This window comes from Camarhynchus parvulus, chromosome 15 (assembly GCF_901933205.1).
Source record: "Camarhynchus parvulus chromosome 15, STF_HiC, whole genome shotgun sequence".
Lineage (NCBI taxonomy): Eukaryota > Metazoa > Chordata > Aves > Passeriformes > Thraupidae > Camarhynchus > Camarhynchus parvulus.
Window position 1 is genome coordinate 4,059,515 of NC_044585.1, and position 25,637 is coordinate 4,085,151.

Genomic DNA, 25,637 nt, shown 5'->3' on the forward strand with positions numbered 1-25,637 from the left:
CTGGCTAGTTCAAGCAAAGAAGGACAGTGTGTAATACTTACTACTTCCTTAGAAGACAGGAAGCTGTAGAGTGGGAGGGTTTGGCTGGCTTTTTGACTGGCCTGAACCTCTGCAGAGGAGCTTCTCTTTGCCGTGATCTTTGAATGGTGCCAGGAGTGTCTTCGTCGTGTTTTACGCCCTTCCTCCCGAGACCTGGCTCTGTGCCTCCAGGAGACAGGAACAGCCAAAATGTTATTCCTTAGGATTGCAGTAGTGCCCTTTCCCAGCTCCACACCAACCCTTGGCAGGTCTGTGTAGGATTCTGCGTATGGGAGAATGTCCTTCCACATGACTGCTCTGTGGAGTCATGAGGGAAAGAAAAGGGATGTTTTGTTTTCCTACTTTAAAAGAAAAATAATAATTTTGCATCCAGGCTTTGGACCTTAACCTCAAATTTCAGCTCCAATGCATGATTTTATGGTGGCTCGAGGCAAGCCATGACCTTCCTGCACCACAGAATGTTCCTATGGTGACACACCTCCAAGAGAAAACACACTCTGCTCTTGCATGAGCACCCCTCCAATTACTGATTGCATTCCTCCCCCCACTGATCCTCGGCTTTTCATAAGAATATTCCCAGTACTTAGGAGGAGTGAAGTAGGAGAGTGGGGGTGGGCTGTTCAAGTGCTTTCAGAGAACATGAAAAATGAAATTATTATGTGTATAAATGACTTGCTATTGCAGCAATGCTGGGCCTAGCACCAGCATCCACTTAGCCGGCCCCAGGACGCATCTGTCATCCAGAGGAGAGATTTTAATCAGGTCAAAGACAATGACTACAGATTGCCATGGGCAAATATATTTCCATTGCTAAGACCATGTTAAAGGGTTTCCTGGGACATCAGCAGTACAAAACCCTTGGGCTGGGAAAGGGACACTACACTGGAATCAGCTGTCATGGGCTGAGCATCAGCCATGGGGATTAGAAGTGACTGTCAGATCAAAAAGCTGCAGCCACTGCTTCTTGAGGCAAAACCCTTCCATGGCTGAGACCACAAGCAGCTCAGCCCCCAGTGTGACACTGCTGCTGCCAGAATGGGAAGTGGCTGTGCACAGAGAGCCTGGGGGTCACACAGGCTGTGGCAGCCACATCCTGGAGCCCAGCAGGCAGTGCTGAGGACACTGAGCTCGGGAGCAGCGCCGTTACCTGCTCCGGCAGCTGGGGGAGTGGGAGTCGGAGCTCTCTGAGCGAGAGTGGCAGCGGCGATGCCGATGGGATTTCCGGGTGCGCCCACGAGAGCTTTAAGAAGCAGAGAAAGAAAACCAGCATTAGGTTAGTGAGTGGGGGGATGCAAGAGCCAGCAGCTGATGGCTGAGGTCGATAATGTTCAAATCAGAAGGGAGGTATGCCTTTTAAACCAAAGAGATTGGTGTATGAAACGTGGCACAGAACATCAAGGCATGAGAAATTCTCCATCCCTTCATCGCTGCAGTGACATCTTCCTGAGATCTCTGCTAGCATTTTACACACAAGCTATTAGGTTGGCTCTGTAGCATGCTGGGGGAAGATTTGTGGACAAGCATGTGGGAATGCAGCAGCCAGCACCAATCCTTTCAACACTTTAAAGAGCCATGTGCTTGCCTTTCATCCTGCAGCCTACCCTGTAGCAGCCAGGCAACTGCCCAAGACCTTCCTGTTGCTGAGCTTTGGGGGAAGAACCATATCTGTGTGCAACCCATCACAAAGCTCCAGCCCTCTCCCTAATCCTTGTTAAAAAGCAGGTGCAGAAGGTCAAGCTCCAAGTAATAGAATTCACTCAGTAGCAGCCAGCCTTCCCCACCAATCCTATGGGTAGCTCTCATGGCTGCTGCACAAAGTGCAGCTCTCCTAAGCACAGCCTGCCTTGTGCACAGTTCCTGCTTGAGAGACAGGACCAAATCCCTGGCTTCTGACAGGTGCCCAGTCACTGGTGCTGCCTCTTCTGACAGGGCCTGAGGACAGTCCTCAGCAAACTGTGTGTAGGGGACAGAGGGCCAGTGCCCTGCTGCAGTTCCTTTCTACCACCAGGCTATTTCTCATGGATTACCTGGCCCTGTTACCTAAGGGCTGTAGTTGTCCATGCCAACAGCTGAAGTCCTGGGTGCAGAGAGCAGGGTGACAGGCTAGCTGCCACCTTCTGTGCCCCATCCCTCCCATCTTTGTTCACCACAGCAGTTAATTTAGGTCTGGAGGCGTTTCCATCTGCTCAGGCTGGCATGGCTGCGCCAGCAGGCAAAGCTAACTGTGGGTGAGCTGGTGGGAACAGCCTGACTTCATGGCCACACTACACAGACACTGACAGCACAAATACAACCTGCTTGGACAGCATTTAGCAACTTGCTGGTATAAAAACTCAGCAAATAATTGCTTGAGAACAGCATCTCCTTTAAGACAAAAGGGCAACCTCCAGGGCAATTCCTTCAACTCTGCTTGGCTGTTTTCTTTGATGCTTTTCACACCCAATGATTCTGTTTTTCTTGAACTTCGCATTTTGGGATCCTCCTTTCTTATTTCCATACAGCTGAAATCAGCAGCACTGAACATCTTTCACTCATATGGTGGATTTATGTGAAAAATCCCCATGTTTGCCCTTCACCCCCTGCACCAGTCCCTCCAATTTGTCTTCCCTTCCTGCTGAAGGGAAAGCTGGTCCTGTGTGTTTTAGATAACCAGTTGCTCGATGCAAAGATAAGTCAAAGCAGTGTGATTATACAAAAATCCTCATGGGATCCATCTGATCCACACCTAGGAGCAAAAGATTTGCAGAAACTGGGAGTGGCTGAGCTCTGATTTGCCAGCAGAAAAAAGAAGCTAAAATGCTTTGGCTGGTTTATCCCCAAAGAGCGATTCCAGCAGCTCTGGTTCCCTGAGGTCAGGGCACCCCAGCAGGACATGGATCCTAGCTTTAACTGCACTGTTAGGGTACTGCTCTGTTAGGCTGGGGAGATGCCTAGGAAGGCAACAGATAACCTAGAAAGCCTCTCTTTTACCACCGAGGTTTCTAGGTGGAGGGCAGCCTAGCTTGAGGGGAAACTGAGCTGAAACTGACCACTTAATGTGCTGAAATCTTAGTGAAAAGGAGACTGGCTTTCTGCATGTAATGGAGATGGCCTGTGCAGGCAGTATCCCAAGGCCCAGCAAAGCTAACCAGGGGTCAGTGCCCAAGGTTCAGCCCCAGGACTGTTACCTTACTCTGAAAGCAGGTCAGAAGTCACAAGTTGCAGTTCCCAGAAGACAGAATGAAGGGAAAAACAGAAGCAGCTTACAGTCCTGAGGAAGAGTTCTTCCTTCCAGTCCTGAGGAACCTCATTTTATACCTTGCCCCTCAATTATGTGCCCCACAGGACAAGGATTGTGCTCTGCTAACACTCCAGGGCTGAACCTCAACACCAGATGTTTGCAAACTCCATCCCCTCCAAGCAATCCCTTCTCCTCCCCTTGACCCCATTCAGATCCTTGGCTGTATTGTACCTCATGGGTAGGTCCTAATGCAACCTCCTAGAGCAGCAAACCAGGAGTTGCTGAGGCCCTTCCCAGTGAGGGTGTGCCAGCCTGCCCTTTTGGCAGGTCAGTGTTCAGCCTCTCATGCTGCCCCCACCAGAAAAGCTGAAGCCTTTTCTCTGGACTGGGTGGACAAGACTCTGCACATCTGTGCAAGATACACAAAGTACAGAAAGGGGTGTCACAAAAGAAAGGCAGAGGAAAGATCTCCAGCCTCTACAAGCCCTTTTCCATTCCAGCAAAACCAGAATTGCTGGTTTTAGCTTCAAAAAAATCCTGAGAAATGCTTAGAGCTGTGCCGCAGGTGTTAGCTCCGGGGGCCCCACCACATCAAGCACTTCCTAGCCCCACACTGTGCAGGCAGGGCAGAGAACTCCATGAACCACTACTTACTGTTTTTTGTGTTTTCTTTCTTCCTTTCTCTTACTTTTGGGGCTTGAAGAACTAAATAAGAAATGGCTAATTAATTCGGAGATTTCTGTTCTGATAAAAAGCTGCACAATCACACAATCAATGTTACAGCTCAGTTGCCCAAGAGCATGCAGTAAAAATGAAAGGGATTCATGGTTGTCACAGCACAGGGGGTCTGAGTGCCTGCTGACAAATCTGCTTCATGGGCTTGGCCAAAACCCTCAAAGGGATCAGCCAACTTGGTGACTTTGCCTTTTTCCATAGAGAAAATGAGTATTTCTTGATAATGTACACACGCACACACTGGAATCAGAAGAGCTCTTCCAGTCCACACCTGGGGAGTCACCACACCCACGTGGAATGGGGGGACCCAGGGGAATCCCACAAGGAAACACAAAAGAAATGTCTTCTGCCCCCAATCACTGAACACCAACCTTGAAGAGACTAATAAACTCTTATTTCTAAGGGACCACCCACACTTACTCAACTCTTACCTGTGCCTTCTCTTCTTTGATGACAACCTGCAAGACACAAATATGTACATTGAATATAGGGTCTCACAAAATTGGAAATTTGAGTCCAAGACAATGTGTTTAGGCTCAGACTGAGCACTGAGAGAAGACCTCAGGCAGCACCTGGAGAGAATGGTCCTGCCTCTCCTTTAGCCAGCTGGTGAGGGAGCAGCTGAGAAATGCTGCTGTGGCAGAAGGGACCAGCACACCCTACAAGTAACTGAGAACATGGTCCTCAGGATAACAAGTCTTTAGAGAGATCAGATACATCTCCTATCTCTGGTGGGTCCTTTTTCTCTGCTATTGCCTCCAGTTTTGCACTGTATGTAGAGGTGGGTCCATTCCCTGACTTTCTGTATGAAAGACCAAAGAGCAGTCAAGGGAAAAATCCTCTCTGTGTAACTCCAGAGCAGTCTCATAGCCAAATCAGCCTTGTGGCCCTGTCTTGCCTCCTGGAGCACCCTTGGGATGACATAGGAGACACCTAAATGGCTACCAAAGGTTCAAAGCCAGAGTCTCTGACCCCGGACTTCCATCAGGAGATGGCATCCACAAAAGAGCGTAAGAATTCCTCCTTGGGAAGAAAGTCTTTTAGAGAAGTTCCTATATCTTTGTTTCTCCTTCTCCCTTGCTCTTTGAAGATTCAAGCTCAACTTTTCACCCTGTTATTCACTTTTGGTAGCTTCTCTCTTTGGTTCAATATATTATAAATACATGAACCTTCTTAGGGAGATGGAATCCACTGTTCTCGTCAAATATTGGTTTAACAGCTGAGAGAAAACAGTAAAATATTTGCAATTTTAAAATTTAATCATGCTCTTTGAATTAAAAATGGACTTCAGAAGGGGAAGGTGGAAACAGTCACTGGGGCTGGGAGAGGAGACTGGGATGTGGGCATGGGGAGTTGGTCTGAGCCTTTTTCTGGTCCTGACACTCTGCAGGCTGGGGAGGGGTGGGGAGGAAGGGATGGGGACCAGCACAAACCCTGAGCACTCATCTCACTGGCATGCCAGAGGATGGACACATGTGAATAGGACAGCAAAGACAGCAGGCTGAGGCTCCACAGACCTCTCAGTGATTTGGCTTGTCCACCTCAGTGTCCCCACACCCCAACAGTTCACGTTTCTCTGTTTGCACTGGGTGGACACCCCATTCCATGCCCTCCTAGCCCAGAGGGACTTGGGCTGTGCCTCCCTGTGGCTGCTCAGAGCCTCATACCTCTCAGCCCACTGGGACCAACAGCTGCCCAGGCAGCAGTTCCTTCCACCCCTTCTCCAAACCCCCAACAGCCATTGCCAGCTGGGAATTACATCTTCAAGAAAAAAAAATACCTGTTTCTTTTTCGCTTCTTGGAGCTTTTCTTCTTCTTCTTCTTCACAGGTGAAGGGCTGTAGGAAGGAGACCTGAGGGAGGACAGAGGGGCTTTAGGGACCACAGGGCTGCTCACAGCCATGTTGGCCACCCCAACACTCACCCCACCACCAGTGGCATCTCCACTGGGCAGAGAGGGCAGAGAGGGGCTGGGGGCTCCTGGCAGGAGCCTAGGGATGGACCCAGGGATGAGCCTCAACCCAGCTCTGCTGCCCTGAAGGGAGGGCGAGAAGATGGCGGCACCTCCCTGGGCTGTGGAACCCCCAGGCCCTCACTCCTCCATCTTACACTGACCCTTTTCCCTCACACCCAGCTGAGAACTGCCATCCCCTCCTATCCCACACACCACCATGGCCACCCTCACATCCTTCACTGACCCTTTTCCCTCACACCCAGTTGAGGGCTGCCCTGCCTGGCCCCTCACGCCGCCATGGCTCCCTCATGATGCTCTCCCTTCACGCCCAGCCAAGGGCTGCCCTGCCTGTCTCTCATACCACCATGGCTCCCCCATACCCAGCCAAGGGCTACCCTGTCTGCCCCCTCATGCTGCCATGGCTCCTTCATGACCCTCCTCTCTCAAACCCAGCCAAGGGCTGCCCTTCCTGTCCCTCATGCTGCCATGGCTCCCTCACACCCAGCCAAGGGCTGCCCTTCCTCGTGCCACCATGGCTCATGCCACCATGGCTCCCTCATGATGCTCCTCCCTCACACCCAGCTGAGGACTGCCCTGCCTGTCCCCTCACGCCGCCATGGCTCCCTCACGACCCTCTCCCGTCACACCCAGCCAAGGGCTTGGCCCTTTCTGTCCCCTCACACTACCATGGCTCCCTCACACCCAGCCAAGGGCTGCCCTGCCTGTCCCCTCACGCCGCCATGGCTCCCTCATGCCACCATGGCTCCCTCATGACCCTCCTCCCCCACACCCAGCCAAGGGGCTGCCCGGCCTGTCCCCTCACGCCGCCATAGCTCCCTCATGACCCTCCTCCCCCACACCCAGCCAAGGGCTGCCCGGCCTGTCCCCTCACGCCGCCATAGCTCCCTCACCTCCTTCTCTTCTTGCGGCCAGATTTCTTTTTCTTCTTCTTCCCCCGAGCCGGCAGCGGCCGCTCCCCATCGCACGAAGGGCTGAGGATAGGGGACAAGACCCAATAAACATTAAAAATAATAAAAATAAACCCTGAATGGGCTCACACGGGACTCTCTGGCATCACCACCACAGGGACAAGGGGCAGCAAGGTCAGTGTTCATGGTGGGCCAAGGGTGTGGGTGCTGCCTCATTACCCTCTAACGAATTATTTAGTCACAGTTTAAATGAACTGTCTAATAGAGATATAACAAGACAGCTCCACCACATCAATGCTGATTATTTAAAACATGTTTGCTGAGGTTAACAACTCCAAAACAGATTTATAGGTTTTGTTGCTCTTTGTAAATATGCTTTAAATAATTAATTGGCATTTAATTTGCATACAGTAATTATTGCAACCAGATGCATCTAACTATAATAAAGACTTGACATGTGTTAAGTAGCAATTGATTAGAAATATATATATATTTATTGAGACACTATGGTAATTGAAGGAGATATGCATCTCTTATACAGTTGTTAAACCTTGAAAATACACCCTCGTGCAAATTAATTTCTTCTTTAAACATATGATGCTGAATCGTGTAATGTTTCAATGAAAAGCAAATACCGTGGTTAATTAATTCAGAGCATTGGGCTGAAAAAAATGACAGATACTCTGTGGCTACTCATTAACTAAAGCAAATGCTTGTAAAGACAGAGGCAGCTGGTGGCATCCCTAAATCAGCCCAAATCAGCCACGTGCATCTCCAAACAGATCCACAGGTCCCTCTGAATCCCCAGATGGATCCACAACCAAGGTTTGTGGGGTACAGCGAACTCCCCAGGGCCTCTGAAAAATCACTGAGGGTGCTGGGTTTGTGCCTCAGTTTCCCCACTTCTCATCCTGCCCCTGGGAATAGCCAGGAGCAAGGAATGGGTAGAAGCAGCCCCATGGCTGGAGAATGCTGTGAGATCTTCACTAGAAAACAGGCTAAAAATTGAGCAGTTTTCTGCAGCAAGAACAAACATTATTGCTAATGAAAGTACTAATGCAGAGCAAACTACACTTTGGGGGGGGACACTCAGACTCCACCACCCCTCAACACTTGATCATCCAGGGCTTGAATTACCACTGAAATTACACTATCATAAAAACTCAATTGCTTAGTGCTTTTAATACACTTTGGAAAAAAAAATAAAAGCTCTGCAAAATGAAACTGCAGGCTAATGCTTCAGTTGTGAGCTGTGAATAATGAGTGCTTCTGGTGCAGTAAATTCAGTGTGCAAGTGTGGCATGGCCCCATGGAGCACCCACATCCTCCTCCTCCTCACTGCTCCTCCCAAGGATTTCACAGATCAGCAGCAGCAGCACCATGAGAGGATGTGGCACACCTTGGTGGCCCTTCCACCTCAATGCAGACAGAAATCATGCATTTTCCAGGATGTCTCATTGTCACCAAGCTCGGACACCTGCCCAAAGACACCCAGGGATATGGCTGGGCACTGCCAGAGCCACAGGAGAGCAACATCTGAGCATGCAGCCCCAGGCGCTTTCTGCAGAGCCCTTCTCCCTCTCCCCAGATAAAGTCTTTTGTCTTTGATGTGGCAGCTTTCTCCCATGCACTCATCTGACTTCAATTGTTCCTCCGTGATAATAATCAAAGTCTAATTAAAAGTGTGCTTTAGATTATTGTTCTGGTTGGCCTGAAATCTGAAGATATGAAATGTGCTTTCTTGCTCTTTCTTTCCAGCATCTTTAACTGAGCGGAGAGGCTTTAATCCCAGAGATGGTTGAGCAGGCAGGGCTCAGAGACCCCAGCTGCTTCATTTACAACGTTTCATTCATTTTTCTCCTCTCAAGTGGTCAGGGACTAACGACAAGCTGATAACGAGGCTGTGTCCTAATGAAGGCAGTGCTGCTGAGCTGATCTAGCATGGGGAGAGGGGAATTGCTGAGGGTGATTCCCAGCAGACCTGGTAGGCAGAGGAGCGCTGGCAGGTCGTGGAAGACTCTGAAGGAGGCTGCAGGAGCAAGCCCTGGAGTGGAAATGAACTGCAGGTTTGTCCCTGCAAACTCAAACAGGGATTTCATGTGATTGCACACATTTTCTGTGCACACACACAGAGCTCTCACAGACCCCAGAAGGGCTGAGTAAACATCCATGGAAACCTCCCCTGCTACCCCCTGGTGTCCTAGGGTGGCCCTGCTGACGGCCCTGGCTCATACCTGCGTGACCTGCGGTGGCCATGGTCCCGTCTGTCCCTCCCCTTGGCACAGCCATTGGTGCTGGCAGGCTCCCTGACCACGCAGCTGCTCAGCTTCTCCGGCCGTCTGTCCTCCGCAGGGTACGGCAGGCAGCCGAGCGTCCCACTGCCAGGGCAAGAGGTGACAAAGAGCCATCAGGAGCTGTGCCTTCAGCTGGGGTCATTCCCACGTCCTGGGGAATCTCCTTTCCCTTTTGCAGGCTGGAGCTGTGCAGCTGGGAAGGAGAGCTGCGGGTTGCCCTCAGTGCTCCCACAGGGCTCTGGAATGCCCCGTTCCCAAGCCAAGCTGCACCCCAGCCCAGGCATGCTGTGCTCCTTGTTCAGGCAGAGATGCCACAAGCATCATGCAGCTGGACAGCACAGGGCCAGATCCAATCCAATGGGAACAAAACCAGGAGCCAGTCAAGACATCTTCCCCTGAACTGTGGGGTTTAGATCACCAGCTCTGCAGAGACAGCACGGATTTTGCACTCTGATAGGAAAAAACCCCAAATCTTTTCCCGTTTCAAATGTAGTTTTCCCAACCTGCTAATGCCTCAAAAACACCTCGCCTCTCATACTTGACTGGCAGCAAACTTCCTACAAATAAGGTGCTGGGCTTGTGAACACACCTGATCCTGCTGGCAGCTCCACCTTGAGAACCTGGGACAGCCCAGCAGAGTTAAGGGGAACCACCTGGGCCAGGTCAGTGCCTTAAAGAGCCCTGGGAGCTGGCAAGGAGCAGAGCAAAGGCAGGCAAAGCCTGGACAGAGACGTTTCTAAGAAACACTGGGGCTTGTGCAAGCTGAAATGGAGAAGAGAAGCCGCTGAATGGAGAAAACAAACCCAAACAAGTCTGCGTGCAGACACTCAGGAGGAAAGTAAATAGGTTTCTAGGCCCTGCAGATATTTATTTCAAAGAATGAAAAGATTAATGAAAAGCCATAAACCATCCCCAGCAGGGCTGCTGAAAACGCTGGGGTTTAGTGTCATCCAGAGCATTATGGAATAGATAAAGCAAACATGGGCATGTCCAGGCCCAGCCAGGCTGTGGGTGATACCCAGGGTAGGCTGGGCTCAGCTGGCACTAAAAGTGTCCCCATTTCTTTTCCATTACCATTTTAAAGCCAGTCCCAGGACTGGGCTGTGGGTGCCACTTTAGCGTCAGCTGTGCAAAGTCCCGTGCCTGTGTCTGTCACCAGGCCTGCCTTCTCTCCTTGGAAACAACACTCTGGAGCCCTCAGGCCATGTGGATCCCAGCAGAGCAGGGGGAGGCTGGGATGTCCCCCTGCCAGCCCTGCAGCCACAGTGAAAGAAGCTTTGGCTGCAGAGATCACCACAGCCATCACACACGGGCTGTGGAGACAGGAACAAGGGCCAGGGCCAGGTGTGTGCTGCACATCTGGCTGTTAAGTGTGGGCAGGAGGGTGGTTAAAGAGCAATGGTACATTAAAAAAGCCCCAGTTAGGCATGGCCAGAGCCTTGCATGCCCCAGGGAACATTCTGCTGCCTGCCTCAGCCATGAATAACACTCCTTGGGGTTGGAGTTGGCACAGGAGCGCCTGTAGAGGGGTCAGTCCTCTCTTCCCACCTGTTTTTTCTCTCTCTGCAAGCATCCACTTTCTCTAACAGCCAGCTCCTCCTTGGAGCCCATTTTGTAATGCCTTAACATTTAAGGATATGCACAGCCAAATAAAAGAGACAGGGATCAGTGGGGGGAAGCTGGGTGAAATGTTTCTGGCCCAAAATATGCAGGAGGTGAATAATCCCTCTTGCTTTAAAAAGTCTGTAATAAATCCCCCAGTCGCTTCCCAACATCTCCATTATTTTTAACCATCCAGGAGGCTACATGGTTAATCATTTTCTGTGTGCCAGCTAATTGGCTTGTGGCCTTTCCCAAACCCCTTTTAAGAACAGGCCTCTGAGGCTCAATCATTAGGATCCATTAAAAACGTCCCCAAATTAATGACCTGTGCAAAGTCTGAGCTGGATGCACTGCAGCAGCAGAGGCAGGGGGGATCCTCCCCAGGCTGGCAGCAGGCTGGAACAGCACTGCCAGGACCCGGGCACAGCAGGTGACATCCTTGTCACCCAGCCTCTAATGGGATTTCCAGGTCCTGGGGTTAAAACATATTGGCCTCGAGGCGATCAAGGACTCCTGTCCTGCAACATGCCAGGAGCCATTTCTTCTGGGCTTGGAAGTAATTATTGATGGAAATAATTATTTTCCAATTCCATCAAAGGCTGGCTTCCATTCAACCAAATGTTCTCTTCTGATGGATGCTGAGAGTCACTAATGCTTTAAACTGGCTGGTAATCCCCTGGCGTGGAGCTCCATAGACATTGATTGAATATATATATATATATATATATATATATATATATAAACATTTTCTTTTCTTATTGTCTTTCGTGTCTTTCGTGACTGATATAAAAGTGATGCAGTTTGGTGTGAATGATCTCTGTGGCCTCAAAGGAGGGATTATCACACTTTCCCTGCTGTTTGTGCCTGCAGCAGAAAAGAAGAAGCCTCTGTGGGTGTTTTTGCTGGAGCTGGCCCAGGGAGAGCAGTGGGGATGCTCAGCAGGATGCTGCTGGGAGCACGGGACTCACTCAGCCCAGGGGCTGTGCCAGAGGAGGCAGGAAGAAGAGGGGGCAGGAGGGGTGCCCTGCTGGGGGGCAGCACTGCTCCAGCACTCCTAGTGAGGCACACAGCCTTTGGTTGCATGTTTGTCCCTAAGGATGCACTCACTCCTGGCCACCCAGTCAGACCAGGACAAGGCAGCTGCCCACCCATCCCACCTGCCTTCTGAACTTCTCCATTTCCACTTGGCAATTCGATCACTTGCACTTGTTTTTCTTCCCCCTTTCTTTCTCCTGTGCAGAAACCCAGCCTGTCCATCAGACCTGTCCAGAAGCAGCACAGCTGCTCCTGATGGGAGACCCCCCCAGAAAGGCACCTGTGGGCTGCCTGCCACCCACTCAGTGCAGAACATGCCCTGTGCAACCACCCAACAGAGCTGGCTCATCCTGTCCCTTCCATCCCAGCAGTCTCTGATCCAGGAGGGGTTTTTGGGCTCATGGCAAATTTTGCCAATGCTGCAGTGGCTGGAAGAGAAGCAGCAGGCACACAGCGCCCTCAACTCTGCACCAGCACAAGCCTCTCACAGCCCAGCTTGCCCACCTCCACAGTGTGGTGTCAGATTTGGGCTCTCACATGTATTCCCTCTCTAACAGAACATGTTGGCAGCAGAGGATCATGATCTATTGCCTACCCCAATACAAATGAAGCAGGAAAGGTCACTGGTGGGAAGGAACCCAAACATTCCTTATTTGAAGGTGGACGAAACCACCATAAACCACTGTGGCCACATGGAGGAGAAGGGATGGGTGGCTCTTTGCTGCTGGCAGTGACCTGAGGCCAACCCACTCTGCCTCCTTTGCCTGGGGAAAGGATGTCACCCCCAGTGTGTGGGGATACCATGGAGACCAGTTAATGACTGCCCTTGCCCATGGACAGATCCTGGCACTGCCCACAGCGGACAGGACAAAGGCACAGAGCATTTGCTGCCTCAGGGAGCAAACTCCCAAACCATGCCCATCCCTCCATCCTGGGCTGCCATGCTGCCTGCCACAGCCAAATGCCATCTCATCAGGCCGTGACATGTGGCCCTTGGTGGCGCAGGCTGCTCGGGGAGCTGAGCCCAGTGACACCCGTGCCCCCCAGCCCGCAGTGACAGCACTCAGGGAGCTTTGTTGTGCACTTGACATTCCCTGGGTGCTGCCCTCCCCTGCCCACAGGCTCCTGTGTCCCAGCCCAGCTTCCCTGGCCCTGCAGCTGCCTCCTGCCACAAACCTTCCATCAATCAGCCTTTCCCTGCAGTAACTCATCTCAAGAGGAGACAAAAGCAGGAAAATTGTCTCCCTGTGACCTTTCAGCTGCCAGACCATGGCACCAGACCATCTCCCCACTCAACTGTGCTGTCCCTCACCTCCACGGGATGGACCCCAGCAGTCACAGCTGTCAGTGGCCTTGTGCAGCCCCTGTGTCCTTCCCAGCTGCCCTGCAAGCAGCAGTGTAAGCAAACTGGGGCTGGACCATGCTAACCAAGCAGTTTTTGGGGATTTTTTTATCCTTTATTCTCCTTTGCACATGCAGCTGGGTTGGGTGCTGGATGCAGAAGCACTTCAGAGGCCCTGGGCACTGAGTGCACTTGGCAGCACTTCCAAGGTCAGAGGATTTGGGACAGCCAATACAGAAACTTTACTACATTCCCTGCTTCAGCCCTAGCTGCCTTCATGTTCCCATCATCTCTACACCCCTCAGTGAAAAGGCAGGAGCAGCTTCAGCCAACCAAACCCCCCAGAGAAACAAGGCTAAAACATCTCTGATGAGCCTAAAAGCTGTGAATGTTTCACTGGCATTGAATGATGAAGGATGGACACCTTGCCTGGAACTGGGAACATCAGGATATGGCATCCTGAGGGGAGGCTGGAGAAACTCCTGTGCCTGCAGCTGCTTGCACCAGGGATGTTCTTGCCACTTCTCCTGAGTAACATACAAAAAGTGCATGGACAGGTGACACAATATCCCATCTTTCCTCTCCTTTCCTCACCTGGAGGTTTTGGCTGTGCAAGAGAGGGCAGTGATGGGTCAGGATCCCTGCTCTCCCATATCCCTGCACTCTCTGCTCTTTGCCACAGCCACTTCAAGTGTGCTTCTGCCCTGGGCTCTAGTGAGGGTGATCTGAGCTGCTCAAAGTGTTTCTAAAATCCACCCTTTGGGCTGAGAAGCTTTTTGGCACCAGCAAAATGAGCCTGTGATTTTCTCTCTTGCTCTCTGGCTTTGCTTATCTGATTGAAGAAGAAAATGGTCAGACCATTCCCTTGTCCCCCGAGAGGGAGGGGACAGAAAAGACTGTTGTAAAGACATTTCCCAGCAAAAACTCCAGCAGATGTGTTTATGTAAAGCTCTTTGAAATACGCACTAAAAATACCTCTTCAAAATTAGGAGATGGGGAATATTGTGAGTGCTTCCCACAAGCACTCACACACACACACAAACACCCATGGCAGGTTCTTTGCCCACCTCATTCAACCCGTTATTATTAGTGCAGCAGGAGCCCTGCAGTTTGTTATTGAAAATTATAATAGCAAATCACCGAGATATTTTCCTTGATTACACAGACTCCAAGCCAGTTCAATTTTAATCTTCTCCCTGCTATTTTTTTCTGTGTATCAGCAGAGGCACCAGCTGCAGAAAGACACGTGGGTTTCTTGAGGCAGTTCAAACGCACAAGAGAAACACAATTCTGTACCATACATTTTTCATAAGATTTTTGCCAGTTGTGACTCTCCTCCCCCTCCTGCTCCCGGGAACCCTGTGTCCTGGCACAAGCCTGGATGCGGCTCCTTTTCCTTCTTGCACTCCAGAAAGGTTTAACGACCGCTCTCAGCACATCCCGGGCCAAAAAAGCAGCTTGGCTCTTTCTTTTCCAGCAGTTGATTTACTATGCATGGCTGGATCAGAACAGAGGAGCTTCCCTGCTGGAAGAGGCCCCGCTGGCGGCGCGGGATCAGCGCCAGATGCTCCGGGGGATGCTGAGAGGTGGCAGCCCACGGGGAGGGCTCTGTCCCGGGCACCAGCTGGCAGCGGCTCCTGCTGTGCGGCCGGGGATGGACAATCCCTGCAGAGGGAAAGCTGCACGGGGAAAGCCAGCCCTCTGTGAATCGCCTTCTTAGGCAGGCTCGGGCAGGAGGCTGAGCACAGCATCTCCCTGCTCCCCACGGCTCGGTCTCCTCCTCCCCAGGGCCACAAGGAGCCCCATCCCCTGTCCCCCTTCCTTGCAGGGCTCGCTGTCCATCTCCATCGCTTCCAGCGACCCAGGATGGCTCTGCTGACTGCCCGCCAGCGATAACAGCGAGAAACCTGAGGAATATGGCACATGGTCACATTGTTTCTAAAGAAAACCTGGCCTGCTGCCCCATCTCGAACGGTTCCTGCGGCATCTTGTGCCTCCCACGCTGCCGGCTCGGCGCGGGGTCCCTGCGGAGCTTCCTGCCCCCAGCCCCTGCACACTGCCGGGCCAGCCTTGCTCTCGGGGGGACAATCCTGTGCCTTTCCTGTCCTCAAATCCTCCTCCTTAGACAAACACCCGGCGGGTTCCCATGTCTGTACAGCAGCCAGTTTTCTCCTCCATCAGGAAATACGACGAGAGGAGCTTTGGCTGTTTCAGGTGCCCGCAAATGCAGATGGAAGTGCTGATGTGCTGCCCCACGGCACAGCGATCTGGCACGTCCCTGATCCATGTTTTGGGGGACACCAGGCTCCTGGGTGACCCAGAGGCCTGGGGCTGAGAGATTGTGCTAAACCACACCAAAACCCCACAGCCACTCTCCTCCCAGCTGGCTCCACACAGCACTCCCAGATCCTTTCCTTGCCATCACCCCCAGCAGCCTGCAGCAGGGGTGAGCTGACAGCCAGGCACGGGGGCAACCTGGAACAGCCCTTGCAGAGCTTGGGATTAGGAGAAGTCTGGATCTGAGCTCGTTTCCCATGAAACACTTGCCCACAAGCAGCACAGGGCAAAACCAAGCAAAGGTCAGGACCAAGGGGATGGGAGGGAGTCCAGAGGTGTGGTTGGGCATTTCTCAAAACAGCACGAGGAGCCAGAAGCTGAGGATGATGCTTAATGCTTTAGGAAGGGTTTAACAAAAAAAAAATGAGCTCGTGGATGTCCTAGAAAAGAAGTGCTTTGGCACTCCCTGCAATATGGCCAGGCTGGAGAGCACCTTCACACCCAAAGGGATGCACAGTGCCAGCCTCTGCTCCTGGGACCATCAGATGTGCCTGCTCCCCCCATTGTCCAAACCCCGTGCTATTTGGCATGGCAAAGAGCAGAGAAATAGTGAATTTGCCAATAACAACTCGTTAAATTTTAATCAAATAGGGAATGGTAAGCACACAGTTACCCGCAGCTCCTGGGAGCACTGAGAGATCACTTTAAAAATAAATTAGTAATTAGGCACTTAGAAAGCAGCAAGGAGAAGGTGGCTGGAGAAGATCCACTTGGAGCAGCAATGCTTTCTTTGCCACACACAATAAGTTTTTCTTCCTCTCCCTTAATTTTCTTCCTTTGAATTATCACTGGAAAAGGGGAGAACACACTGGAGGTCCCAACACTCCGGTAACTCCAAGAACACAACCTGTTCATGCAGCTGCCACCTGCCTGCAGAGCTGCCCTGGAAATGCCTGGCTGAGTCTCTCTGCTGCCCCATCCATCCACCCAGGCTGGGGACGGGGACACCCAGGTCACCAGATGCTGTTCACAAACCCTGAGCCACCCCATGTGCCACAACACAGGCATGGTGCTCCCTAGGGAACAGAGATTCCCAAGGGCTCAGCTTGAAATGACTCCAACATTAAAAAAATGCTCAAATCCCCCTAGAACAGAGTCAGGAGTGCAGACAAATGGGTGTCCCCAACTTGGGTGCCAAATGGGTGTCCCCAGCCAGGGCAGGGTCTGGTGAGGAGGGGTTCCCTGGCCACCCTTCTCTTTGGGACTTGTCTCCTGAACATCCAGGCCCCTGTGATGTACAGGGCTGCACTGCCAGGGCCACCCTGGGGCCAGGAGGGCCCCATGACACCGTGAGGAGCAGATGTCCCCACACAGAGAAGCGTGGGCAGAAATTAGCTCCCGTGGAAAGGAATTAACCAAGAGATTTCTGCTGCTGAGCAATGCGCCTGCAACGACCCCAGCCCAGCAGGGGGTGTGGAAAGTGGACTCTAAACTCCCACCCTCACTTGCTGACAGGGGTTTTTTAATGGCCAAAAAGGGCCTTTTCCTCCCTGTGTGTGCAGTGACAGCTGAGCTGGGAAGCTCCTGAACTGCAGCTTCATGGGTGGCAGTGTTTGGTTTGACTCCAATCCTCTTTTCCTGTAACACCCCCTGGGCCTGTGGGAAACACCTCAGTGGCCAGGCTGCCTGCCCAGGAAGGACAGTTCCTAGTCAGGAGGTTTTGAATAAAGGAGAGTTTCTGAAAGGGAAGACAGGGCCTTTTCTCCTCTCACTGTGCTCCAGGGTGGAAAAGGCTGGTACAGCTGTGCCATCCCTGCCACACACAGGGCTGTGGGGTGCTCAGTGCTGTGTGGGAGTCCGAGCCAGAGAGAAACCTCCTGCCTGCTCTTAGGTCTCCAGCCATCCACACCACCCTGCAACTCTGGCCATTGTTTTAAATCATCCCAAAAAAGAAAAAAGGGGAGATATTTGTCCACTTGCCTCTCCCTAGGGGGAAGATTTGGAAGAGGCAGGTGAGTCCCTATGGCAGACCCTGCCAGGAGGGGCTGCAGAGAATCATTTCAGTTTCCATCCCATCCATCTTTAATTGGGTGTAATAATAATTTCATTGCTTGCTGGGATTTGTGAGGCTGAACTAATATTTGTAAAATGCTTTGCTATCCTCAACTCAAAGGCAATCTAGAGTGGCAAAGTTCTGGTGTTATTCACATTTGGATAATCCAGAATTATTCATAAACAAAATCAAGATTATGCAAATATATTCATTAGTTCTCAGAATACCTCCAGGAAAATAGGGGAATTAGTTTTGTTAACAATTATGTATTATGTAAGTGTGTGTCTAAGCACGCACAGCCCCAGTGCTGGGGCACGCTCACCTGGGACTCATCCCGGGATCCCAGAGGGCTGGAGAACAAAGGTTTGGCCTGTACAAAGCCACCACCTCAATTTTGGATATCCTGATGCCCCACAGCAAATGAGAGCACACAGCACAGAGCTCTGTGCCCTGCCAGGGTCCCCTGGCTGCCCCACTGACACCCCCAGTGTCCCCTCTGTACCCCCACGTGTGAGCACCATCACCTTACCCCCCAAACCAGCCTTCCCTTCCCAAATGAGGCCTTCCACAGCACATGCAGGGCCAAGGGGCTGTGGATTTGGGATCTGGAGGCAGCCCCCTCACCCAGGGCCTGCCCTTTGTGCCCAGCACAAGCCCTCACACGATGCCAGCTTGTGCCCAGCCTGGCTTTCTGCAGCGTGTGACCATCTGTTTGGGATGTGCTGGGAAATGGGAGATAAAGGTGCACTGAAAATACTGCATGGTTTAATTAATGCCACATGCCTTTCACTCTATAGGTTGTGTGGATGGTTAATTATTTTTATAAAGAAAATAATTAGTCCCAATCAAGGCAGAAGCTCTCCAGAATTACAGCTCATTAACCGCTCTCACATTTTTCTGTTCTATAAAAAGTCATGTGGTGCTGATGAAGATTATAGACCCTTGGAATCAGCATTAAATACAAATTCAGACAGTGTTACCATCCTATTACCATCAACTTCATCGACTTGGCTTCGGTAATTGCAGCTGGAGATGAAGGGCAGGGATTTCTGCTCCACACAATCTCTGGAAACAAGCACCCTGCCCATCAGTTTGCTGCAAACAATGTGACCCAAGCCCTGCCTTGGCTGAGTGCAGCCCTGAGGAGATGACAGCCACCAAGGAGAATGGGAAAAGCTTTGCTGGGCAGGTGAAAATGAGTGCTCAGGGTTGGTTCAGCTCCTGTTTGCAGTGGGGCTGCTCCTGCACACAGCAGGAATCACCCTGAATCTGCCCTTTGGCAAAGCCACCAGCCCAGTGGATGCAAAGGGTCAGGAAATGCAGAGGGGACAAGGAGCAACCTTGAAGCACTGGGATTATCCTCATGGGACATGGGGAAAACAGGACACAGGGGATGCTCTTGCTGGGGATGGGGAAGCATCTGCAAGCATCTCCCTCTGGGCAGTCCAGGCACTGGTCCAGTTCTATTGAACGTGGCACAGACCTCACTCAAAGCCTAATTGAAAGGAATCACAGCACATTAAAGGGAGTTCAGGTCAAATCAATACCAAAGTGCTGGGGAGGGTGAGCAGGGGGAGCGGGGCAGTGGCTGAGCCCCAGTGCCAGCTCTGCAGGCAGGGCACAGGCTGTGTCCAGGGGCTCCATTGCCTGCTTTTCCACCATGGGCAGGCGAGGTGAGACCCCTGTTCTCTGCTCTGTGCAGGACAAACCTGGCAGTGACACAGGCTGAGGGCTGGCTGTGGCAGCCAGCAGTGGGGAGGGAGCCACAGGTCCCTAGGATCCTGCTTTTTAGCTTCCATTGATCAGGGATGGATGTGCCCTGGGTGGCATTCACAGCCCAGAGAGCAGGCAGCCAGCACTTTGGACCACGAGCCTCCACTGCAAAATTAACCCACCCATCCCCATGGCACAGCTCCCGTGCCCAGAGCCCTTGGGCATCTGAGCTCTTCAGGGGGGATGGGGAAATTGGGGCTCTGGGTGGAAAAAAGCACTTGTGGTGAACTCCTGAGGCGATGGGGGAGTAACTAGTGCCACAAGGCAGCACACAGCAGGAGCTAAACCTTCCCCTGGCACGTGCTGCCAGCGTTGTGCCTTTGGCTCTGGCCCTGCAGATGCAGAGATGCTCCACACTCACAGTGAGGGCAGGGATAGAGACAGGGACCCTGGCAGCCTGGACTCACCAAAACATCCAAAACCCCTCCAAAAGACATGAGGAACATCCTTCACTTTCACTGGCTGCTGATCCTCATGTGGGAAGTGTTTGAGACGGCACAATGACTGGTCCAAAACCACACCAACAACTTCTCCAGCCACCAGACAGAACTGAATCCCTTCATCTGGGGATGTCCAGGGATCCTAGGGGAGATGCAGCCAACACACCCTGTCCCCTGCAGAGCTCAGCCCCACACAGGGACTCCCAGGGGCCAGAGGAGGTCACCAGGAGACCAAGATTAGGAGACACAGGGCACAGCCAGGCCCACAGCCCGTGGGTCTCACTGCTCCCCAGCAGGTCAGGCTGCAAAGCTCCCTGTTTCAGGGGTTACACCACAGCTCCCTTTGTTCCTCCTCCACTGGTGGTGCCCACCCAGACCCCCTGCACCTCCCTCGCCGTGGCATTATTCTCTTACCCCTCGGTTGTGTTGGCCCTGCACCATCACCCTCTAACCCTGCCAAGGCGTGGCTGATGGGCACACAAAGGCAGGGATGGGGTGCAGGTGAGGGATAACCATGGAGGCTGTCCCACACACAGGGAAGGGCAGGTGACACATGGCACGTTTTGTTGCTTTGGGGTTTTACTGTCTGTAAGTTGCCAGTCTTGGAATTTTTTGGAGAATAAAAACCCCATCCCTTCAAAGAAGTGCTGAAGCCAGTTGTCTTGCTTGTCCTCATCATAACAATCCTGACCAGGCTCTGATCAGAGCAGGGAGGTTTGAAGAGGGCAAATGCTTTATGGGAAATAAGTTCTCTAAGTTAAAGCACCAGCCTCAGGAGCAGATCTGCCCAAACCCCAAACTGCCTCCTGCACCCTCTGGGCCACAGCCACGTCCATGCCCTGGCAGAGCAGGGCTGCTCTGCTGGCTGCAGCTGATGGAGCTGTGGAGAATGACTTCTGTTATATTTACATGCTCTTACAGATTGGTGTTACACTTGCACAGCTTTGGTGGGCAGGGGATTGTAGGGCAGCTCCAGCTGACCCACAGATTAATGCAGCAGGAGCTCTTTAACTGTGAAATCTCTCTTAATGCAAAAATATTTCTCTTGCTGGGCAGTAGCTAGTTCTTCATCCTGATGGCAATGTAGCTCAGATCCCAGCCTCCTGCCCCACTCTGCTCCAGTCACCCTCCAACACACGTGGGCACAGAGATAAATCCAATACAACCAGCCCATTGCCAAAGTGCCATCAAGTTCCTGCTGGAATTTGATGTTAGTGGCAGTGCAAACCCATTTTCTCATCGTTGCCCGTGGGTCTCAGAGCATTTCAGCCACCCTGTGGGCTGTGAGATGGGCACCTGCCCCCAGCCCTGGAACCCAGCAGCAGGAAGCCCTCACAGCAGCAAGTGACAGCCTCCCCTGCCCCAGGGAGGAGAGAGAAGAGCAGCACCTCAGGCAGCAGGACCCTGCCCACAGTGTCCCCTCTGCCCACCCGGGGTGAACAAGGAGATTCCCCCAGCTGGGGCTGGGCAGCAGCTGCTTCTTCTCCCATTAATGACAATTCATAAATTAAACACGCAGAGTTAAACGGGTCATCAGTGGAGCCCCAGCCTCGCTGCCTCCAGACCAGAGCCTCATTTCAGCCCGCCTCAAACACCAGCACAGTTTTTAATAGAGTTTATTTTGCCACTTGCATTATTTTTCGTAAGCCCTTCCTGCAGTCCCTGCTGCGTTGGCAGGGAAAGCGTTCCCGCCGCGTGCGAAAGAAACGGCTATTTTTAAACTGCCCGTGTTTGTCAGCGCTTTCAGCTCGAGTGCCTGCTGGAGAAGCCAGTTCTGCAGCACCCGGTGTCCCGCAGAGGGTCCAGTGGCCTTTGCCAGGAGATGGTGGCACAGACGTGGGCACGGTGCCTGGCCATGCTGCCAGGGGTGATGGTCCAGCCCGCTCATCCCTGGCACACACCAAAGCCTGTTCGGGATGCTGTGCTGCTGGGACCCACCACTGCCACCAGATTTCAGGCATCACAACCTCTGTGCCTTTGCAGACACCTATGAAATCAGCAAGCAAGGCTGCAAACACAAGCTGGCTCCATTTCTCCCTGCCCTTTGCTGGGAATGCCAATCCAGGCATCAAACCCAGGCCTGTTTTCCAGCTGGTGGCACCACCAGGGATGTGGGGCCAGAGGAGGACCCAAGGGGGTGGGAGCTGTGTGTGGGTCACAGGGAAGAACTGTGGGTCACAGCAGACCCAGTCTCAGGACAGCAAAGAGCCTCTGAGGGCTCATGCCAGAGCAGGGGCTGTGGCAAAAGCCCTGGCACCCTCTGCACTGAAACACTGGTGGGATTTTCTGACCTGGGCCAGGCTTTGCAGTGATGAAGGAGGTTTCAGTGCCCACAGGTAGAAAATGAAAAAAAAAAAAAAAAAAAAAAAAAGGAGAGAAAAGGAAAGGGTGGTCATGCACGAAATTATTTCATTTCAGTGACACAGGGGGTGCATTTGATAAGTCCAACTTATAGAGAAATGGAAGTATGGAAAGGTACAGCCACCAGCCATGGAGAGGTGGGAAGGGGTAGGAATGGGGCTGAGCAGAGAAAGCCAGGGAAATCTCCCAAGCCCAGGGAGCCTGGTGAGACAAGGGACCCCTGAGACACCACAGAGGCTCTTTTGGGGTCAAGCTGCAGCAGGACAGGCTGTCCCAGATGATGGGGGCAGGATGGTGACAGCAAGGAGACACGAGCAGCCACAGGACCTGGCGCTGGGCAGAAGCTCCTTAGCAATCCCTGTCATCGAGGTCATCACTGCTATTTATTATTTAGGGCCTCACAGCCCTAAATATTCATTAGCAGGACTTTGTGGGAGGGGTGTGGACATGTGCATGGGGTTCAAGTGTCCTGCTCTCCTGCCTCTCCAGGGATGGGGACTGGCTGGAGCTGGTGCTGCTACCTGAGCCAGGCAAGGATGAACTCCAGCCCTGCAAGACCCTAAACTGTCATATTTCACCCTGGCCTGGTTCTCCACACTCCATGAAACAGCCTCACGAGTGTGGGGATGCTGCTGAGGCAGGGAGGGACGCCACGGTCAGCACAGACCCCACCAGTGCTCCCCTCACAAGCCCAGCACCCCCAACATCTGCAGACATGGGGCAGCCTGGCAGCCAGGCCAATGTCTCCAGTGGGTTTGATCAAGGGTGAAATCAAATATTTCTACAAAACCATCCTCCAGCCAGCCAGTGGAACTGTCCTCCCTTTTGCTTCCTTCCACCTGATTTCATCCCTCATCTAAAGAGATCGGATACGGTGCTTCCCTGGCACAGCAGGGACACCACAGGCTCCCCCTTGGCCAGAGGTGGGGCAGCAGCAAATCCTGGATTTGGGGAGATCCTTATCCCATGTTTCCTCAGCAGCTGCTGTGGCTCTTCACACACAGCAGCAGGGCCAGGTAGTGCCAGTGTTCTTTCTGGTGAGTGTGGGAGCTGGACCCCCGGTTTGGGCCCCAAGCAGAGCTCAGCAAAGCTCTCAAGTGGACTTTCACAGGTGAGAAATCACCTGTCCCCCGAATCACAGCATTTCCCAGCAGAGAGGCCAGCAGGGTCACGGCGCCCAGCAGCAGTCCAGAGCAGAGGCAGATGGACAGGGCCGGGGGAAAGGAGGAGGATGAGGATGATGAAGGCTCTGCGAGCAGCAGGGAGTGGGTCCTGCGGGCATTCCCAGCTCTTCCCCTCACTCAGCCGCCCCCAGCCCCCCGGCAGTTCCGAGCTGCCTAATTAGCTCTCCCCGCTCCCAGCGCCGTCCAGCTGGAGCCGGAGGGCAGGGGCAGACAAAAGCCTCGCTATTGACAGCCCCTCCGAGGAAGGGGCTTTTCTTCTCCCCCTCGCTTTTCTTTTCAAGCCCCTCTCCCCCCTCCTTGGGCCGGGGCCACGGGCTCATTAGCACTGGGGCTCGCTGGATGGAGCAGCAGATGGCAGCCAGGCGGCCCCGCGGAACAGATGCCCGGCCAGCCAGGGGAGATTAACGGGGCTGGGGGGCAGCGGCACGGCAGGGCTGCCAGCGGGGCTCCCTCCCGGCAGAACACCGCACATCCCTGCCGAGGGGCTGCCGGCACGCTGGGGACTCGCGGCCGCCAAAGGGAGCCAGAGGTTGGGATGGCCAAAAGTCGCTGCAGAGGCCACAGGAGAACCGCAGCTGCTTTGCGCGCTCGCTGGGGTACCGAGACCTCCGACACCGCGGTGCCGTGGCTGCTCCTGCCTTGGCCCTGCGCAGCGGGCAGGACACGTCACCCTTGTCCCGGCAGCACCCAGACTCGTCTCCAACATCACCCGCGATGGCAAACCACGGCTTAATCCCACCTCAGCAGCACAACCCTCCCCCTCCACGCACGGCGCATCCCGGGGGATTAAGGGTTAAAGCACAAATCCCCAGCGCTGCCCTGATGTGACCCACTTAGACCATCTGGCAGGGAGGGATGCAGGAGCCTCCTCTCCCTCCCCAGCGCTCACTCGGCATCACCAGCTGCCCCAGGAGCTGACACCAGCACCCGCAGGCCCCAAAGTGGATTTTGGCTGAGTTTCTGGGGACAGGGCAGAGACAGGGCAGCTCTGCCAACAGCACTGTGGCTGGCAGAGAACTAAACCACCCCCAGAGTCACCCCACAAGCCCCCACACTCCCACCAGCTCCAGTTCCCTGGAGCATCTCCCACCTGGATGTCCCCAAGTCCCAGCACTGGTGCTGATGGAATTCTCAGCAGCGCTGGAGAAGTCAGGCTTCCAAGTGGGACAGGGCTCCCAGCCCCGTGCTGTGCCAGAGGTCACGGCCAGGGAAGAGACGCAGACAAAAGCCCAGCCCAGAGGGAGGGAAGCTGATCCTGCTCTGGGGCCGGGGCCAGAGCATGGTGCTCATACTCATCCCCAGAGGCCAGAGGCACCTTAATGCAGCAGATTTTAGAAGCATTTTCAGTTCACCAGAGCCAAAATCCCATCCTCATGGCCCAGTGAGAGACACTGAGGGCACCCTGGTTTGGCAGAGGGGCTCAGGGCAGGGTAGGTGGTCCCAGTCCCTGAGCCCATCCCTCTCCACACTGGGCACAAAACCCTCTCAAATCACACTGGGATTTTGCACATACTGGAGCAATTCCCCTGCAAAGGCAAGCTCTGGGTCAGCCCCAGCCTCCCCTCACCACGCAGTCCCTCACCCTCAGCTGCACAGCAAAGCCCCACCAGGCCCTGTGTGGGCAGAGGTTAATTGGAAAAGCCCCTTTCCCCATCACCTCGGTTTTTCCTTTCACTCTGCAAACTGGTCAATAATCCATTTACTTTGGCAGAGCTCTGCTCTGGGCACAAAGCTGTCTGGGGGGCTGGATTTCATGCCCCCCCAGCCCCAGCAGGAGGGAAGGTATTAATGTACTCTTTTGTTCCAGGATGAACCGTGGGTTTAGCAAAGCTTTAACCCTCCCAACCTCCAAGACAGCTTGATGGGAATTTAGATGGAAGATGCTTTACCTGCAGAAGCAGCAGGAAGGGAGTGGTGAGGGATGGGGCAAGGGGAAGAAGCATCACTTTCTGTCCAGGTAACCCCATTGCTGCCCCACAAGGATGCAGGATTGGGCCCTTAGCCCTCTCAGGCACCCTGCAGGATGCTTCAGGCTATGGACACTGTGGTGGGGGTTCCTGGCAGGACCCCCATGGTGCAGCTGAGCCCCTTGACACTCCACAAGGGCACAGGCCCAGCCAGGAAAACTGATGGGAGGTGGGCAGTGCTGGCCTGGAAACCATGGCAGCGTCCCCACTGCTGTGGGAAGCATGGGGCCGGATCCAGGGCAGGGTGTTTGCAGGGGACCAGCTGTCAAGTGTGGGAGAAAACAGGAATCCAGATGGTCATCTTAATATTTCATTTGGCTAACTGGTTTCCCCATCTCCTCTCTGGCACCACAGTCATTTGCTCTTAAATTAGTCGGGAGTATCGTCAGGGAAGAGAGGCTGGTCCAAGCAGTGGCGCAGCGAAACCTTCCGG

The 25,637-nt window shown here is 53.2% G+C and overlaps 1 protein-coding gene across 4 annotated transcripts in view; it reads right to left on the bottom strand.

Moving 5' to 3' along the window:
* The window catches only part of SRRM4 (serine/arginine repetitive matrix 4), a 46,176-nt gene that overhangs the window by 18,156 nt on the left and 2,383 nt on the right, over positions 1–25,637 (bottom strand). For 2 of the 4 annotated variants that reach the window (XM_030958954.1, XM_030958955.1), the window contains exons 2-8: positions 9,111–9,254; positions 6,859–6,939; positions 5,775–5,846; positions 4,426–4,452; positions 3,914–3,964; positions 1,187–1,279; positions 42–204 (exon numbers count right to left, since the gene is read on the bottom strand). In XM_030958954.1, coding sequence (XP_030814814.1) covers positions 42–204; positions 1,187–1,279; positions 3,914–3,964; positions 4,426–4,452; positions 5,775–5,846; positions 6,859–6,939; positions 9,111–9,254 — 631 coding nt within the window. The remainder of the gene's footprint in view (positions 1–41; positions 205–1,186; positions 1,280–3,913; positions 3,965–4,425; positions 4,453–5,774; positions 5,847–6,858; positions 6,940–9,110; positions 9,255–25,637) is intronic. The other 2 variants (XM_030958957.1, XM_030958956.1) reach the window with 2 other exon arrangements.